This window comes from Hyla sarda, chromosome 6 (assembly GCF_029499605.1).
Source record: "Hyla sarda isolate aHylSar1 chromosome 6, aHylSar1.hap1, whole genome shotgun sequence".
In the NCBI taxonomy this organism is placed as follows: domain Eukaryota; kingdom Metazoa; phylum Chordata; class Amphibia; order Anura; family Hylidae; genus Hyla; species Hyla sarda.
Window position 1 is genome coordinate 74,838,149 of NC_079194.1, and position 18,664 is coordinate 74,856,812.

An 18,664-nucleotide genomic window follows, 5' to 3' on the forward strand; every position below is an offset into this window, starting at 1 on the left:
CCAGTCATCCGACACGGAGGGAAGTTCGCTCCGTGCATCGGGTTAAAATCAGGTGACGGAGGGGGCCCTTCTATCTAACCAATCAGATGGCGCAGGGGCCAAAGACATCTGCAACTGCCGATGGTTGTCTGATGTAATACAGTCGTTACCTGCCACACATGGAGTGGGCACTTATACAGCAGATATTGCGATAAGGTTAAAGAGTAGCAATCATTAACTAAACTTTCCCTAATCCCCCTCCCCATCTGACCCTGACACTAACCTCCTCTATCCCTGTATTCATTTCTATGTAAATCCCCCTTAAAATACCTTTTTAATAGCATCTTTGGTAGCTCAGTGTTGAGCTCTCTGCGGAGGGCAGGAAGTATGCATGGCCTGGCAGGCACAACATCATCTGAAGCCTGGCAGGGGCTCGCTTCCACCAGTCTTCCTGTATGCTGTGCTCCCTCTCGGGAGAGCGCATGCAGGCGTAGTACAGGCCAGTACGGCAGCCTCTCAGTCTCCTCCTCTCTGTTTGTCTATACATGTGCCATACAGAGAGGAGGAACGTCGGAGGACTGAGCTGCCGTGAATGAGATGGGGGAGATGGAGGGGGCGGGGATATTAAAATTATGCACGCCTTGCATGCACGAGCACTACTGTGCTTGCTCTCTGCCTGTTTCATATACAGGCAGAGAGCGAGCGGAGGACGCACACTTAGGACAACGCTGGACCACGCTGCCTGGCTAGCAGTGGTCCGAACGTGCCCGACGTGAGGGGGGAGGAAATGATTCCTGGACCATCTAGGGTGACACCTAGTGGCCAGGATTTCAAAAGTAAAAGAAAGAGTGAAACATACATTTTTTTTAAAGACATATATTAGAAATATTTTTTTTTGGGCATAATATATTTAATTACAAAAATTATGTTTAATCAGAGTATCCATTTAAAGGGGTACTCCGGTGGAAAACATTTTTTTTTAAATCAACTGGTGCCAGAATGTTAAACAGATTTGTAAATGACTTCTATTAAAAAAATCTTTATCCTTCCAGTACTTTATAGCAGCTGTATGCTACAGTTTCTTTTTTTTGTCTTGTCCTCAGTGTTCTCTGCTGACACCTGATGCAAACTTATGCTGCTCTGGACAGTTCCTGACACGGACAGAGGTGTCAGCAGAGAGCACTGTGGACAAGACAAGAAAGAAATTAAAAAAGAAAACAATTTCCTCTGTAGCATACAGCTGCTAAAAAGTACTGGAAGGGTAAAGACTTTTTAATAGAAAACATTTACAAATCTGTTTAACTTTCTGACACCAGTTGATTAAAAAAAAAAAAAAGTTTTCCATCAGAGTACCCCTTTAAATACACAGGTTTTTTAGGTTTGTTAGCAATCATATGTACTTTACCCTAAATGTATAAAATATTATCCTATTAATTTACTTTTCATTTTTTTCAGAGATAAGGGATTTATCTGGAAGATACCATGCACAAAATTTAAGTAAGGGTTTATGTCTAAAGTGGATCTATCAGCTATCTTGACATGTCTGTTATAGAAAAATTCTGAATTTGCCATGAATTAATAATACTAGGGCATCTTTCCTTAGAATAGTGCAATTGTGCTATATCTCGTGAAACTTATTGTGCAAACTAATGACTTGGCCTTCTCAGATCCATCATCATCGCTGTTCTTACACAGGGGAAGCAGTTTAAAACCTTAAATGGGCACTGTCACCAACTTTATTTTTTGATATGTTGTAGTACCAATGTACTACAACAAATCTCTAATATACTTTTATTATTATTTTTTTTTCATTAAAAAGGTTTAATTTACATTTAAAAACCAGCTACTGAAAAAGGACTGATTTTGGAGTGGCAATCAGTCCTTTTTCAGTTAGGCTGCACTCGCTCCCGTCCTGTCAATCAGACAGGCGGGAGCGAGCGCATTGGCTCCCCGGCCACTGGCTGGGAGGCCACTCCTCCCGCACATCGCCGCCGCCACCTCGTTGCCGCCGCTGTCCCTGCACACCCACTGCCGGACTCTGCAGTAACTGCAAGTGTAACAGAGTATGCGGGGCGGGGGGGAGGAGGGAACGGGCTAGTGCCGTAGCGGGGGGGGGGAAAGGGCTAGCAAAAAAAATAAAAAAATAGGATGGTGGGAGCTACCCTTTAAGGACCCAGCCAATTTTCACTGTAGGACCCGGCCATTTTTTGCACATCTGACCACTGTCACCTTAAGCATTAATAACTCTGGGATGCTTTTACTTTTCATTCTGATTCAGAGATAGTTTTTTCGTGACATATTCTACTTTATGATAGTGGTAAACTTTTGTTGATACTTGCATCATTTCTTGGTGAAAAATTCCAAAATTTGATGAAAAAATTGAAAATGTTGCATTTTTTTTTTACTTTGAAGCTCTCTGCTTATAAGGGAAATGGATATTCCAAATAAATTATATATTGATTAACACATACATTATGTCTACTTTATGTTTGCATCATAAAGTTGACATGTTTTTTCTTTTGGAAGACATCAGAGGGCTTCAAAGTTCAGCAGCAATTTTCCAATTTTTCACAGAATTTTAAAAATCTAAATTTTTCAGGGACCAGTTCAGTTTTTAAGTGGATTTGAAGGGCATCATATTAGAAATACTCCATAAATGACCCCATTATAAAAGCTGCACCCCTAAAAGTATTCAAAATGACATTCAAAAGGTTTGTTAACCCTTTAGGTGTTTCACAGGAATAGCAGCAATTTGAAGGAGAAAATTCAATATCTTAATTTTTTACACTCGCATATTCTTGTAGACCCAGTTTTTTTAATTTTTACAAGGGGTAAAAGGAGAGAAATCTTCCTAAAATGTGTAACCCAATTTCTCTCGAGAAAGGAAATACCTCATTTGTGTATGTCAAGTGCTCTGTGGGTGCACTAGAGGGCTCCGAAGGGAAGGAGCGACAGTGGGATTTTGTAGAGTGAGTTTTTCTGAAATGGTTTTTGAGGGGCATGTCACATTTAAGAAGACCCTATGGTGCCAGAACAGCAAAATAAAAAAAAACACATGCCATACTATTTTGGAAACTACACCCCTCAAAGAACGTAACAAGTGGTACAGTGAGCCTTAACACACCACAGGTGTTTGACGACTTTTCGTTAAAGTTGGATGTGTAAATTTTTTAGTTTTTTCACTAAAATGCTAGTTTTCCCCCAAATTTAAAATTTTGACAAGGGGTAATAGGAGAAAATGCACACCAAAATTTGTAACCCCATCTCTTCTGAGTATGGAAATAACCCATGTGTGGACGTCAAGTGCTCTGCTGTCGCACTACAATGCTCAGAAGAGAAGTCACATTTGGCTTTTGGAAAGCAAATTTTGCTGAAATGGTTTTTGGGGGGCATGTTGCATTTAGGAAGCCCCTATGGTGCCAGAACAGCAACAAAAAAATCACATGGCATACTATTTTGGAAACTACACCCCTCAAGGTACGTAACAAGGGGTACAGTGAGCCTTTACACCTCACAGGTGTTTGACGACTTTTTGTTAAAGTTGGATATGTAAATGAAAAAAAAGAATTTTTCACTAAAATGCAGGTTTTTCCCCCAATTTTACATTTTTACAATGGGTAATAGGAGAAAATGCCCCCCAAAATTTGTAACCCCATCTCTTCTGAGTATGGAAATACCCCATGTGTGGATGTCAAGTGCTCTGCTGGCGCACTACAATGCTCAGAAGAGGGGGAACGGCTTTGAGCTTTTGGAAAGAGAATATGTTTGAAATGGAAGTCAGGGGCCATGTGCGTTTACAAAGCCCCCCGTGGTACCAGAACAGTGGACCCCCCACATGTGACCCCATTTTGGAAACTACACCCCTCACAGAATTTAATAAGGGATGCAGTGAGTATTTACACCCCACTGGCGTTTGAGAGATCTTTGGAACAGTGAGCTGTGCAAATGAAAAATTACATTTTTCATTTTCATGAAGGTGGCCAGGACCCAGAAGGACCACGCAGCGTGCTGGACTGATATACTTGTAATTAACTTGACTTGAGATTGGACTTGACTTGACTATGTGCAGGACTTGACTAGTTTCAGTGACAGCAGACATAGACTTGAGACTTACTGTAATGACTGTGGCTTTTGGGGTCTTCCAGATGCTGATCACTTGCACTGAGATCTCTGGTGTTAACTGTTCCTCAGCAAAGATCATAAAAGAAGAGCGTGAATTGTAATGGCCGCCCCCATTGGTCAAGCTGCGGGTCATAGGTTAAGCTGGTGCTCTCTGAGAGAACATGTGACATACCAATAAAATCTTCCGAACACGGCGCAAAAAATTAGCTCTCATACCAGCCCATACGCAGAAAAATAAAAAAGTTATAGGGGTCAGAAGATGACAATTTTAAACGTATAAATTTTCCTGCATGTAGTTATGATTTCTTTCTGAAGTACGACAAAATCAAACCTATATAAGTAGGGTATCATTTTAACCGTATGGATCTACAGAATAAATATAAGGTGTCATTTTTTACCAAAAAAGGCACTGCGTAGAAACGGAAGCCCCCAAAAGCTACAAAATTCCATTTTTTCTTCAATTTTGTCGCACAATTCATTTTTTTGTTCTGTTTCACCATGGATTTTTTGGTAAAATGACTAATGTCACTGCAAAGTAGAATTGGTGGTGCAAAAAATAAGCCATCATATGGAATTTTATGTGCAAAATTGGAAGCGTTATGATTTTTAGAAGGTGATGAGGAAAAAATGAAAATGCAAAAATGGAAAAACGCTGAGTCCTTAAGGGGTTAATGTAGATATGGTCCAAGGTATACTAAGTAAAGTAAATGTAAGAAAATCTCCAGGACCAGATGGATTACACCCAGGAGCTCTTAGAGAACTAAGTTATTTCTGTACCCATGTTCAAAATATTTAGATTCTCTGGTGTCTGGTATTGTGCCGAGGGACTGGCGCAAGGCGAATGTGGTACCAATCTTCAAAAAGAGCTCTAGGTCTTATTATAGACCGATAAGCTTTATGTGCATTGTGGGGAAATTGTTTGAAGGACTCATAAGGGACTACATACAAGAATACTAAGGGGATAAAAGTATTAATAGTGATAGCTAGTATAGTTTACTAAGGATAGAAGTTGTCAAACCAATCTAATTTGCTTTTATGAAGATGTGAGAAGAAGCCTTGACAGAGGAATGGCTATGGATATAGTGGTTTTGGATTTTGCAAAAGCGTTAGATACTGTCCCTCATAGATGTCTGATAGGTAAGTTAAGGTCTTTGCTTCTGGGTAAACCGGTTGCCGTCTAAGGACCAGCTGTAGCTGGGGGCCGGCATTAATAGCCAACATACAGCGATTGCCGCGGACGGCTATTAACCTATTAGACTTTGACAGCAGCGTCTAAAGGGACATTTAAACCATCCCTGGTGGTCCAGTGGGGTGGATTCCCTCCCCCCCCGCAGCACGATCATGGGGGGGGGGGGGGTGATCCACTGCGGAGGGAGCCGAAGGGCTTACCTCACGTCCTATGCCAGCTGCTGTGCTGTCTATGATAAAGCCTGGCAGGATCAGGCTTCGTCAATCGAGCGCAGAACACACAGATCAATGTGATTCTATGAAACCACATTGATCTGTATGAGGAATCTAATATTCCTCCTAAAAGTCCTTTAAGGGGACTAAAAGTGTAAAAAAAAAAAAAAAAGTTGAATAAAAAGTTTTTTTTTTTTTTTTTTTTTTAAAACACCCATTAACCCCTTCCTTATTAAAAGTTTAAATCACCCCCCCCCCCCTTATCCCAAATCCCAAATAAAAAATATGTAACCATAATAAAAATAAACATATGTGGTATCACCATGTGCATAAATGTCCAAATTATTAAAGTATATATTTGGTTAAACCGCACGGTCAATGGCGCCCATGCAAAAAATTCCAATGTCCAAAATAGCATATTTTTGGTAACTTTTTATATTATGAAAAAATGAATAAAAAGCGATCAAAAAGTCAGATCAATACAAAAATGGTACCGCTAAAAACTTCAGATCATGGCGCAAAAAATGTGCCCTCATACCGCCCCATACATTTAAAAATAGGAAAGTTATAGGGGTCAGAAGATGTCAATTTTAAACGTATTAATTTTCATGCATGTAGTTATGATTTTTTCAGAAGTACAACAAAATCAAACCTATATAAGTAGGGTATCATTTACTGAAAAATGTACTACGTAGAAATGGAAAATTACAAAATTACAAAATCGTGTTTTTCTTTCTACAATTTTGTCGCACAATTATTTTTTTTATTTTGTTTCGCCGTAGATTTTTGGGTAAGATGACTGATGTCATTACAAAGTAGAATTGGTCGCGCAAAAAATAATATGGATTTTTAGATGCATAATTGAAAGTGTTATGATTTTTAAAAGGTAAGGAGGAAAAAAAGAAAGTGCAAAAACTGAAAAACGCTCAATCCTTAAAGGGTTAAGGACCTTACCCAGAGAGTGGTGGTCAATGATTCGTACTCTGATTGGTCCTTGGTTATAAGTGGTGTACGACATGGTTTTGTACTGGGCCCTTTCTTGTTTAATTTACTTTTCATTGATATAAAGGATGGGAATAACAGCTCTGTTTCTATGTTTGCGGATGACACCAAGCTTTGTAGTATGGTCCAGTCTATAGAGGATGTGCAAAAGTTACAAGATGACTTGGATAGACTAAACTAATAAGGGGCATGGAATATCTTAGCTATGAGGAAAGATTAGAAGAATGACATTTGTTTAGTCTTAAGAAGAGACGTTGAACCTATCCCAGACAAAGGGCGTACATGTATGCCCTCGTCCTGCTCCCCTTCTATGATGCGGGGTCACGGGCTGACCCCACGTCATAGCGGGATGGTCCCGACGGCTATCAGCAGCTGGGACCCGTGGCTAATACTGGACATCACAGATGATGTCCGGCATTAACCCCTTAGATGCCACAATCAAAGTTGATCACTGCGTCTAAAATAGAAAAAAATTATTCTGGCAGCTCAGCAGAGCTGATCAGGACCACTGAAGTGAAACTTAGAGGACGGCGGGAGGGCCCTTACCTGCCTCCTTGCCATCCGATTGTTGCAATGGGGCTCCAGCCAGGCTCTGCAGGCTGGTGCAATCGAGCACTGCTAACACCGATCAATTCTCTGCTATGGCATAGTTTTGAGCAATGTATGCAATCAGAAGATTGCATGTAATAGTGTAAAAAAAAGTAAAACAAAAAGTCAATAAATGTGAATGAACCCCTTCCCTAATAAAAGTTTGAAACCATATATAAACATATGTGATATTTCCACGTGCGTAAATGTCCAAACTATCTATAAAATATAACGTTAATTAAATCGTGCGGTCAATGGTGTATACGTAAAAGAATTCCAAAGTCCAAAATTGCGTATTTTTGGTCACATTGTATAGCCTAAAAAATTATTAAAAACCGATCAAAAAGCTCCATCAAAACAAAAATGATACCAATAAAAACTTCAGATCACGGCGCAACAAATGAGCATACATCCCCTTATGCGGAAAAATAAAAAAGTTATAGGGGTCAGATATTTTTAAGTAGTAAATAAAATAAAAACCCATATAAGGTAGGTATCCTTGTGACTGTATGGACCTTCAAAATAAAGATAAGGTGTCAATTTTACCAAAAAGTGCACTGCGTAAAATCGGAAGCCACCAAAAGTTACAAAATGGCGTGTTTTTTAAATTTTTTTTTTCAATTTTGCCCAACAAATATTTTTTTTCTGGTTTCCCATAAATTTCGTGGTGAAATGATTGATGGTATTACAAAGTAAAATTGATGGCGCAAAAAACAAGCCTTCATATGGGTCTGTAGGAGGAAAATCTAAAGTGCTATGATTTTTAGAAGGTGAGGAGGAAAAAACGAAAGTGCAAAAATGAGAAAACCTGTGGTCCTTAAGGGGTTAAGGGGGGGGGGGGATATGATCAACACATATAAGTATATAAATGGCCCATACAAAAAATATGGGGAAAAACTGTTCCAGGTTAAACCTCCTCAAAGGACAAAGGGGCACTCCTTCCATCTGGAGAAGAAAAGGTTTAGTCTCAAGGGGCGACGTGCCTTCTTTAACTTAAGAATTGTGAATTTATGGAACAGTCTACCTCAGGAACTGGTCACAGCAGGAACAGTTAAAAGCTTCAAAACCGGGTTAGATACATTCCTAGAACAATATAACATTAATGCTTATGCAGAAGTATAAAATCACCTCCCCTCCCCTTCATCCTTCCATACCTCTTCCTTCAATTCCTTGGTTGAACTTGATGGGCGAATGTCTTTTTTTAACCATACTATATAACTATGTAAAAAGCAACAAGAGACAGAAGCCAGCACATACGTGACTAAGCAGCACTGCAAGCGGGTATTGCACACGGGACGGATCCAATCAAAGCCTGAAACGGAGGTGCGTGGCCAAGGCAGAAAGCACAACGCAAGAGCAAAGGAAGACAAAAGGCCGCACTCACCAGTCAGGTCTTTTATTTCTTATCCAGGCAGCATAGCGGTGTTACAGGTGGGGGAGCGGGGTAGGAGGCGGGTAACTCCGGGACAAGTTGTTTCGTGCGGCTTAGCGCACTTCCTCTATGTAACCTAGTGGCCCCCAGATAATTAGCCCTAATTAGTAAAACTCCAAAACAGATAATAAATTACAAAAAGAACAATATGGAGTCACTTGTTAAAAATAATTCTGGGTACAATAAAAATGTTTACTACCATAAGAATAAAAGATCATAAAATGACAATAAATAACACAAAGGGGGAGACAGACATCAATTAACAAAGCGGCATCACCAGACACTATACTTTGACTGGTAATCAGAAAAAAAATTGCCTGGGTTACAAGTATGCAGCACAACAAATAATGTACATAAAGGAGTAATACAGAGTATCAGCACAGACAAATAAAGCTATGCAGTACATTGCAATACCTAATGATACAAATAGTACAAAGATAGAGCGTATCAAGAATAAACTAAAGTGCCTAGTGCAATATCAAGTATAGACCCAAATGTGCAAAAACAAAGCAAGATAGCAGCTATGTCAACCTAATATAATAGTAATGGGACCGGGATGGCACCACTTCAACACACGTTTTGGCATGTTAACTTCTTCCAGAGACAGAGTTGCTGATTGTGTAGACAAGGTACCTGGGTTTTACCAGACCATCTGCCATTAGCTCCATCTTTATTTTTTTTTTTTGCTGGATGCTTTATTTGGCAGTCACAAGAGGCTATCCTCCTCTACGCTCCAGCATGCCAGTGATATCATTGTTCACTGGAGCATGAGCGGAGGAAGAACAGAGAAGTGGACATGCTTTGGAATACGCATGACCATGTATATATATATACAGATATACATATATCTGGAAAAAAGTATAATGCAAACATGGTCATAATAGATCAAAATAACCAGACAGTATGTAAAAGAGTCAAAACTGAACTATGAAAAAAACTGAATGAAATTGTATATGCTAAGGCTAATATTCCTATTCATGTTTTAACAGGGCGACCAGTTCCTGTCGCTTTGTCACCAAACTTTGGTAAGTTATTCTTTACATTTATAATCTATGGACACATTTGATATACAACTGTTAATGTAATAAATACATTAGCAATTGTATATACATTAGATATTAAGTGGTGAGATATTTTCTGCAGCATGTGCATAGGTTTTGGTGAAACTCCATTCTACTTTTATTGTGTTTTGTTCCAGAATTGATTCTTTAAAAATCCTAATGTATATAGTGTGTAAAGAAGTGGTTGAATTCATCCCTTGGAGAGAAAAACACAGTCAGAGCTATTTTTTTAAACAGAAAATTCTTTACTTTCTTACAAACAGTACAGTTAGCTTAGTGGTATTACAACACACAATGGGCAAAAAAGCTTAAAGTAGACCTGTCAGCACAAAAAATGGGTTTAAATAAGACTCTGTCTAAATAGGGCTAGTTATGAGGATTTCAGTCATATGTTTTAACCAGTCTATTTGAGTGCTAAAATAGAGGCATTTTTGATATTACCCAAATGATGCTCAAAAGCCCAGGGGGCATTCCCCAGCACGGCAGGAGTCCAGGTAAGTCTGGCCCATGTCCGAATCTGACTTGTCATGCTAATTAGGCCCCAAAAATGAATCACTATGTTTAATAGCATGATGTCGGCCATTTTTTGTATAATCTACGTAGGCCACAATTCTGGAATTTCATATCTACAGAGAGAATACTGTCTGAGAGAATACTTAGATGTCTCCTTAGTTACAGTATTTATGGCTATTTAGATAAGACTGATAAGGGATAGTTACAGTCTCTAGACATTCACACATCTGTGTTAGAGAAGGGGAGTTGAGATAAATAACTATGTCTCATCCGAATGAACATTAGTTCTTTATGTATATAAGGTAATCAGTAGGACATATGATATTGTCATATACTGTTAGTATTGTAAAGGACATCAGTAGATATCTATTATCTTATATATGATTCTCAGGTATAGACTTTGAGAATGAGTATTTGTATAGGGCTAGCTTGCTAGTCTTGTGAATGTTATTGTAACTAACAATCAATTACCAAGACTGGAAAAACAGAGAGATTCACACGTCTGTGTGAAAGAGACCTCCATGGGACTCTTTATCTCTCCAATAAATTTAAATATCTAATTGGAGACTCTATGTCTATGAGAATCCATGTTTTGATTACTTATAGATGTCAAAACTGATCCCTGTTTGTTAATTATGGCCCCATCAGTCAAGTGTGGAATGTAGGTTTAAGACCAGTTATTGACAGTTAACCCTTAATGGTAATGATGCTAATTGCTTATGCAATAGCACCCTCTAGCGGATGAGTAGTTGACATTACACCCACAGGAAAGGCATTATGGGTGATATGCTCACTGCATTCTGGGTATTATAGTGATGTCATACTCATTACCATATGTACACGCCCAACCTACATTCATTGGGGATTCCAATTAAGGAGGGTGTGTCTAATTAATTAAAAAGTCTGGTAAACCAGATGTTGGGGAGACTGTGGACGGAACTGTGAACTGCAGACTGTAGACTGAAAGAACGCACAAAGACAAATAGGTCTTCCACTGAAAGAATTCCACAAGGGGGAAGGCCATGTGAGATCCCAGCCCGACAGACTGATTACACAGTACCAGACCAACGGCTATCCATGATGATGAGATGGACCGTTCAGTGTTCCTAAGAGCCAAAGTAAGGTTCTTACACAGACTTGGTAAGAGACACAAAAATGGTATTCCATTTAATTAAGGCCAATTTGGATAATGTGGATGGAATTATAGCATTTAGATTGGCAAATAAATTAATTAAATAAAATGATTAATTATCTCCATATTGAGATTATAGTTTTAGGATATTGTGAGACTTCATTCTACCTGCAGAATAATCAGGACTCATAATCTATCAAAGCATTAAAGGGGTGTTTCGGGCAAAAACATTTTATCGCCTATCCAAAGGAGACCCCCCGCGATCTCCCTGCAGTACCTGCATTCTATGCGGGTGCTGAATCTCCAGCTTTGTAAACCTCCAGGTTTCCAGAACTGGGGACGTCATGTCACGCCACGCCCCCTCCATTAATGTTAAATTTGGGCCTTTAATAAATTCCCAATCTGCGGCAACCCAGCTTCCAGCTGCACTTCGGTGGCGGTCTTGCTCCTGGCACCTGGCACCTCCTAGTAGTGTCTAGCGCTGGAAGGAAGTAATCTTTCACTTGTTGATGTCACTTCCTCCCAGCACTCCGCATGGAAAGGAAGAGGTTGCCACCAAGAATCTCCAGGGGTCATAAATGGTAACACATTCTACATGCTGTGAGGGGACAGGCTGTGAGGTGTGAGGCTGTGAGGGGACAGGCTGTAAAGGGACAGGCTGTGAGGAGACAGGCTGTGAGGGGAGATGCTGTGAGGGGACAGGCTGTGAGGGGAGATGCTGTGAGGGGATAGGCTATGAGAGGAGATCCTGTGAGGGGACAGGCTGTGAGGGGAGATGCTGTGAAGGGAGATGCTGTGAGGGAACAGGCTGTGAGGAGACATACTGTGAGGGGACAGGCTGTAATGGATGATGCTGTGAATTTAACAAGGCTTATATTTCTATTACTGTTTAAACAGGCCAACAAGGTCCTGCTGGTCCATCACCAAACTGGGGTAAGTTTTTCATATTTATAGACTGTGGATTCTGGTGGGAAAAAAAGTTTAACATTTTAGTAACTTGTGCACCTCCTGACCAAAGGCTTCAGTATAAGAGGGGCATAGTTCAAGTGTAGCAAATGATTAGCCGCATTTAATTTATGCAAATTGTAAAAATTCACTACATTCAATAAGTGGGGTACCCTTCCATGCAGATGGGTTTTTGTAAATTCGTATCCACCTGCTTTTTAATGTACATTGTTCTTGATTTGATAACTTAAAAATCCCTGGGATGCAGTTCAATGCCAATCCTCCAAAAGATTATTGAGAGCAAGCGTTCATAAAAATTCTCATTTACCCAAAGATTGGCCCATGTAAAAGCGTCCTTAGATTAGATGCTAGAGTAATGACCTCTCTGCTGCCATCTAAACATTAAAAAAGATCTAATAGACATACCTAATATAAGGAAGGGATCTAATACAAACTTTTTTCACATCTATACTCCTCATATTGTTACGCCGAGCGCTCCGGGTCCCCGCTCCTCCCCGGAGCGCTCGCTACACTTCCCTCACTGCAGCGCCCCGGTCGGTTCCACGGACCCGGGGCGCTGCGTTACCACCTCCGGCCGGGATGCGATTCGCGATGCGGGTAGCGCCCGCTCGCGATGCGCACCCCGGCTCCCGTACCTTACTCGCTCCCCGTCAGTTCTGTCCCGGCGCGCGCGGCCCCGCTCCCTAGGGCGCGCGCGCGCCGGGTCTTTGCGATTTAAAGGGCCACTGCACCGCTGATTGGTGCAGTGGTTCCAATTAGTGTTTACACCTGTGCACTTCCCTATATCACCTCACTTCCCCTTCACTCCCTCGCCGGATCTTGTTGCCCTAGTGCCAGAGAAAGCGTTCCTTGTGTGTTCCTTGCCTGTGATTCCAGACCTTCTGCCGTTGCCCCTGACTACGATCCTTGCTGCCTGCCCCGACCTTCTGCTACGTCCGACCTTGCTTCTGTCTACTCCCTTGTACCGCGCCTATCTTCAGCAGCCAGAGAGGTTGAGCCGTTGCTAGGGGATACGACCTGGTCACTACCGCCGCAGCAAGACCATCCCGCTTTGCGGCGGGCTCTGGTGAAAACCAGTAGTGACTTAGAACCGATCCTCTAGCACGGTCCACGCCAATCCCTCTCTGGCACAGAGGATCCACTACCTGCCAGCCGGCATCGTGACAGTAGATCCGGCCATGGATCCCGCTGAAGTTCCTCTGCCAGTTGTCGCTGACCTCACCACGGTGGTCGCCCAGCAGTCACAACAGATTGCGCAACAAGGCCAACAGCTGTCTCAACTGACTGTTATGCTACAACAGTTACTACCACAGCTCCAGCAATCATCTCCTCCGCCAGCTCCTGTACCTCCTCCGCAGCGAGTGGCCGCTTCTGGAATACGACTATCCTTGCCGGATAAATTTGATGGGGACTCTAAGTTTTGCCGTGGCTTTCTTTCCCAATGTTCATTACACTTGGAGATGATGTCGGACCAGTTCCCCACTGAAAGGTCTAAGGTGGCTTTTGTAGTCAGCCTGCTGTCTGGAAAAGCCCTGGCTTGGGCCACACCGCTCTGGGACCGCAATGACCCCGTCACTGCCTCTGTACACTCCTTCTTCTCGGAAATTCGAAGTGTCTTTGAGGAACCTGCCCGAGCCTCTTCTGCTGAGACTGCCCTGTTGAACCTGGTCCAGGGTAATTCTTCCGTTGGCGAGTATGCCGTACAGTTCCGTACCCTTGCTTCAGAATTATCCTGGAATAATGAGGCACTCTGCGCGACCTTTAAAAAAGGCCTATCCAGCAACATTAAAGATGTTCTGGCCGCACGAGAAATCCCTGCTAACCTACATGAACTCATCCATCTTGCCACTCGCATTGACATGCGTTTTTCCGAACGGCGTCAGGAGCTCCGCCAGGATATGGACTCTGTTCGCACGAGGCGTTTCTTCTCCCCGGCTCCTCTCTCCTCTGGTCCCCTGCAATCTGTTCCTGTGCCTCCCGCCGTGGAGGCTATGCAGGTCGACCGGTCTCGCCTGACACCCCAAGAGAGGACACGACGCCGCATGGAGAATCTCTGCCTGTACTGTGCTAGTACCGAACACTTCCTGAAGGATTGTCCTATCCGTCCTCCCCGCCTGGAAAGACGTCCGCTGACTCCGCACAAAGGTGAGACAGTCCTTGATGTCTACTCTGCTTCTCCACGTCTTACTGTGCCTGTGCGGATGTCTGCCTCTGCCTTCTCCTTCTCTGCTGTGGCCTTCTTGGACTCTGGATCTGCAGGAAATTTCATCTTAGCCTCTCTCGTCAACAAGTTCAACATCCCGGTGACCAGTCTCGCCAGACCCCTCTACATCAATTGTGTAAACAATGAAAGATTGGACTGTACTATACGTTTTCGCACGGAGCCCCTTCTAATGTGCATCGGATCTCATCACGAGAGGATTGAACTGTTGGTCCTTCCCAATTGCACTTCTGAAATCCTTCTTGGACTTCCCTGGCTTCAACTCCATTCCCCAATCCTGGATTGGTCCACTGGGGAGATCAAGAGTTGGGGGCCCTCTTGTTCCAAGGACTGCTTAAAACCGGTTCCCAGTAAACCTTGCCGTGTCCCTGTGCTTCCTCATGTAACCGGTCTCCCTAAGGCCTATATGGACTTTGCGGACGTTTTTTGCAAAAAACAAGCTGAGACTCTACCTCCTCACAGGCCTTATGATTGTCCCATTGACCTCCTCCCGGGCACTACTCCACCCCGGGGCAGAATCTATCCTCTGTCCGTCCCAGAGACTCTTGCCATGTCTGAATACGTCCAAGAAAATTTAAAAAAGGGCTTTATCCGTAAATCCTCCTCTCCTGCCGGAGCCGGATTTTTCTTTGTGTCCAAAAAAGATGGCTCTCTACGTCCTTGCATTGACTACCGCGGTCTTAATAAAATCACGGTTAAGAACCGCTACCCCCTACCCCTCATCTCTGAACTCTTTGATCGTCTCCAAGGTGCCCATATTTTTACCAAACTGGACTTAAGAGGTGCTTATAATCTCATCCGCATCAGAGAGGGGGATGAATGGAAAACGGCATTTAACACCAGAGATGGACACTTTGAGTATCTGGTCATGCCCTTTGGTCTATGCAACGCCCCTGCCGTCTTCCAAGACTTTGTTAATGAAATTTTTCGTGATCTACTATACTCCTGTGTTGTTGTATATCTGGACGATATCCTGATTTTTTCTGCCAATCTAGAAGAACACCGCCAGCATGTCCGTATGGTTCTTCAGAGACTTCGTGATAATCAACTCTATGCCAAAATAGAGAAATGTCTGTTTGAATGCCAATCTCTTCCTTTTCTAGGATACTTGGTCTCTGGCCAGGGACTACAAATGGACCCAGATAAACTCTCTGCCGTCTTAGATTGGCCACGCCCCTCCGGACTCCGTGCCATCCAACGTTTTTTGGGGTTCGCCAATTATTACAGGCAATTTATTCCACATTTTTCTACCATTGTGGCTCCTATTGTGGCTTTAACAAAAAAAAATGCCGATCCCAAGTCCTGGCCTCCTCAAGCGGAAGACGCCTTTAAACGACTCAAGTCTGCCTTTTCTTCGGCTCCCGTGCTCTCCAGACCTGACCCATCTAAACCCTTCCTATTGGAGGTTGATGCCTCCTCAGTGGGAGCTGGAGCTGTCCTTCTACAAAAAAACTCTTCCGGGCATGCTGTTACTTGTGGTTTTTTTTCCAGGACCTTCTCTCCGGCGGAGAGGAACTACTCCATCGGGGATCGAGAGCTTCTAGCCATTAAATTAGCACTTGAGGAATGGAGGCATCTGCTGGAGGGATCAAGATTTCCAGTTATTATTTACACCGATCACAAGAACCTCTCCTACCTCCAGTCTGCCCAACGGCTGAATCCTCGTCAGGCCAGGTGGTCTCTGTTCTTTGCCCGATTTAATTTTGAAATTCACTTTCGGCCTGCTGATAAAAACATTAGGGCCGATGCTCTCTCTCGTTCCTCAGATGCCTCTGAAATTGAACTCTCTCCTCAACACATCATTCCTCCTGACTGCCTGATTTCCACTTCTCCAGCCTCCATCAGGCAAACTCCTCCAGGAAAGACCTTTGTTTCTCCACGCCAACGCCTTGGGATCCTCAAATGGGGTCACTCCTCCCATCTCGCAGGTCATGCGGGCATCAAGAAATCTGTGCAACTCATCTCTCGCTTCTATTGGTGGCCGACTCTAGAGACTGATGTGGTGGACTTTGTGCGAGCCTGCACTATCTGTGCCCGGGATAAGACTCCTCGCCAGAAGCCCGCTGGTTTTCTTCATCCTCTACCTGTCCCCGAACAACCTTGGTCTCTGATTGGTATGGATTTTATTACTGACTTACCCCCATCCCATGGCAACACTGTTATTTGGGTGGTCGTTGATCGATTCTCCAAAATGGCACATTTCATCCCTCTTCCTGGCCTTCCTTCAGCGCCTCAGTTGGCTAAACAATTTTTTGTACACATTTTTCGTCTTCACGGGTTGCCTACACAGATCGTCTCGGATAGAGGCGTCCAATTTGTGTCTAAATTCTGGAGGGCTCTCTGTAAACAACTCAAGATTAAATTAAATTTTTCTTCTGCATACCATCCTCAATCCAATGGACAAGTAGAGAGAATTAACCAGATCTTGGGTGACTATTTACGACATTTTGTTTCCTCCCGCCAGGATGACTGGGCAGATCTTCTACCTTGGGCCGAATTCTCGTATAATTTCAGAATCTCTGAATCTTCCTCCAAATCTCCGTTTTTCGTGGTGTACGGCCGTCACCCTCTTCCCCCCCTCCCTACCCCCTTGCCCTCTGGTCTGCCCGCTGTGGATGAAATTTCTCGTGATCTTTCCACCATATGGAAAGAGACCCAAAATTCTCTCTTACAGGCTTCTTCTCGCATGAAGAGATTCGCAGATAAGAAAAGAAGAGCTCCTCCCATTTTTTCCCCTGGAGACAAGGTATGGCTCTCCGCTAAATATGTCCGTTTCCGTGTCCCGAGCTATAAGTTGGGACCACGCTATCTTGGTCCTTTTAAAGTTTTGTGTCAAATTAATCCTGTCTCTTACAAACTTCTTCTTCCTCCTTCTCTTCGTATCCCTAATGCCTTTCACGTCTCTCTTCTTAAACCTCTCATCCTCAACCGTTTTTCTCCTAAATCTGTTCCTCCCACTCCTGTTTCCGGCTCCTCGGACATCTTCTCTGTCAAAGAGATTTTGGCCTCTAAAAAGGTCAGGGGAAGAACTTTTTTTTTAGTGGATTGGGAGGGTTGTGGTCCAGAAGAGAGGTCCTGGGAACCTGAGGACAATATCCTGGACAAAAGTCTGATCCTCAGGTTCTCAGGCCCCAAGAAGAGGGGGAGACCCAAGGGGGGGGGTACTGTTACGCCGAGCGCTCCGGGTCCCCGCTCCTCCCCGGAGCGCTCGCTACACTTCCCTCACTGCAGCGCCCCGGTCGGTTCCACGGACCCGGGGCGCTGCGTTACCACCTCCGGCCGGGATGCGATTCGCGATGCGGGTAGCGCCCGCTCGCGATGCGCACCCCGGCTCCCGTACCTTACTCGCTCCCCGTCAGTTCTGTCCCGGCGCGCGCGGCCCCGCTCCCTAGGGCGCGCGCGCGCCGGGTCTTTGCGATTTAAAGGGCCACTGCACCGCTGATTGGTGCAGTGGTTCCAATTAGTGTTTACACCTGTGCACTTCCCTATATCACCTCACTTCCCCTTCACTCCCTCGCCGGATCTTGTTGCCCTAGTGCCAGAGAAAGCGTTCCTTGTGTGTTCCTTGCCTGTGATTCCAGACCTTCTGCCGTTGCCCCTGACTACGATCCTTGCTGCCTGCCCCGACCTTCTGCTACGTCCGACCTTGCTTCTGTCTACTCCCTTGTACCGCGCCTATCTTCAGCAGCCAGAGAGGTTGAGCCGTTGCTAGGGGATACGACCTGGTCACTACCGCCGCAGCAAGACCATCCCGCTTTGCGGCGGGCTCTGGTGAAAACCAGTAGTGACTTAGAACCGATCCTCTAGCACGGTCCACGCCAATCCCTCTCTGGCACAGAGGATCCACTACCTGCCAGCCGGCATCGTGACACATATGAACATAACCTAAGAAATTATCTTTACTTAAACAGTTATCTTATCTCAAAATTCCCCTTTCTAAACCCAAGTTATAGCAGATTGATGTTATTGCATGGGACCTCCATTTTAGAGAGCCCCTAAGAATCAGCAAGTCTTATTCCAGTAAGTATTAAGCCTGTTATGGCTGTACTTGTGTGAGGGGTGTAAGTACTGAACACCCCTCCACCTCTAGGCGGTGTTTACAGGAGTTAGTGGAGGAGGGCATGAGTATATAATGCCCTTGTACCCTAAGGTCGGGGCATACGTGAAGTTTTGTGGAAGACACTGCATCCACCGTTTGAATCTCCCGCCACTTTTGTAGTTCCGGCAGCCGCACACTGCACTGGAGC

At 43.7% G+C, this 18,664-nt stretch overlaps 1 protein-coding gene across 6 annotated transcripts in view; it reads left to right on the forward strand.

Annotated features, from left to right (window-relative positions):
- Window positions 1-18,664, forward strand: part of LOC130275782 (inter-alpha-trypsin inhibitor heavy chain H3-like) — a 115,822-nt gene that overhangs the window by 78,586 nt on the left and 18,572 nt on the right. For all 6 annotated transcript variants that reach the window (XR_008844899.1, XM_056524185.1, XM_056524182.1 and 3 more), the window contains 3 exons: window positions 1,435-1,476; window positions 9,514-9,549; window positions 12,128-12,163. Coding sequence is in view for 5 of the 6 variants with exons in the window: in XM_056524185.1 (XP_056380160.1) it covers window positions 1,435-1,476; window positions 9,514-9,549; window positions 12,128-12,163 (114 nt within the window). In the remaining variant the exon portion in view is untranslated. The remainder of the gene's footprint in view (window positions 1-1,434; window positions 1,477-9,513; window positions 9,550-12,127; window positions 12,164-18,664) is intronic.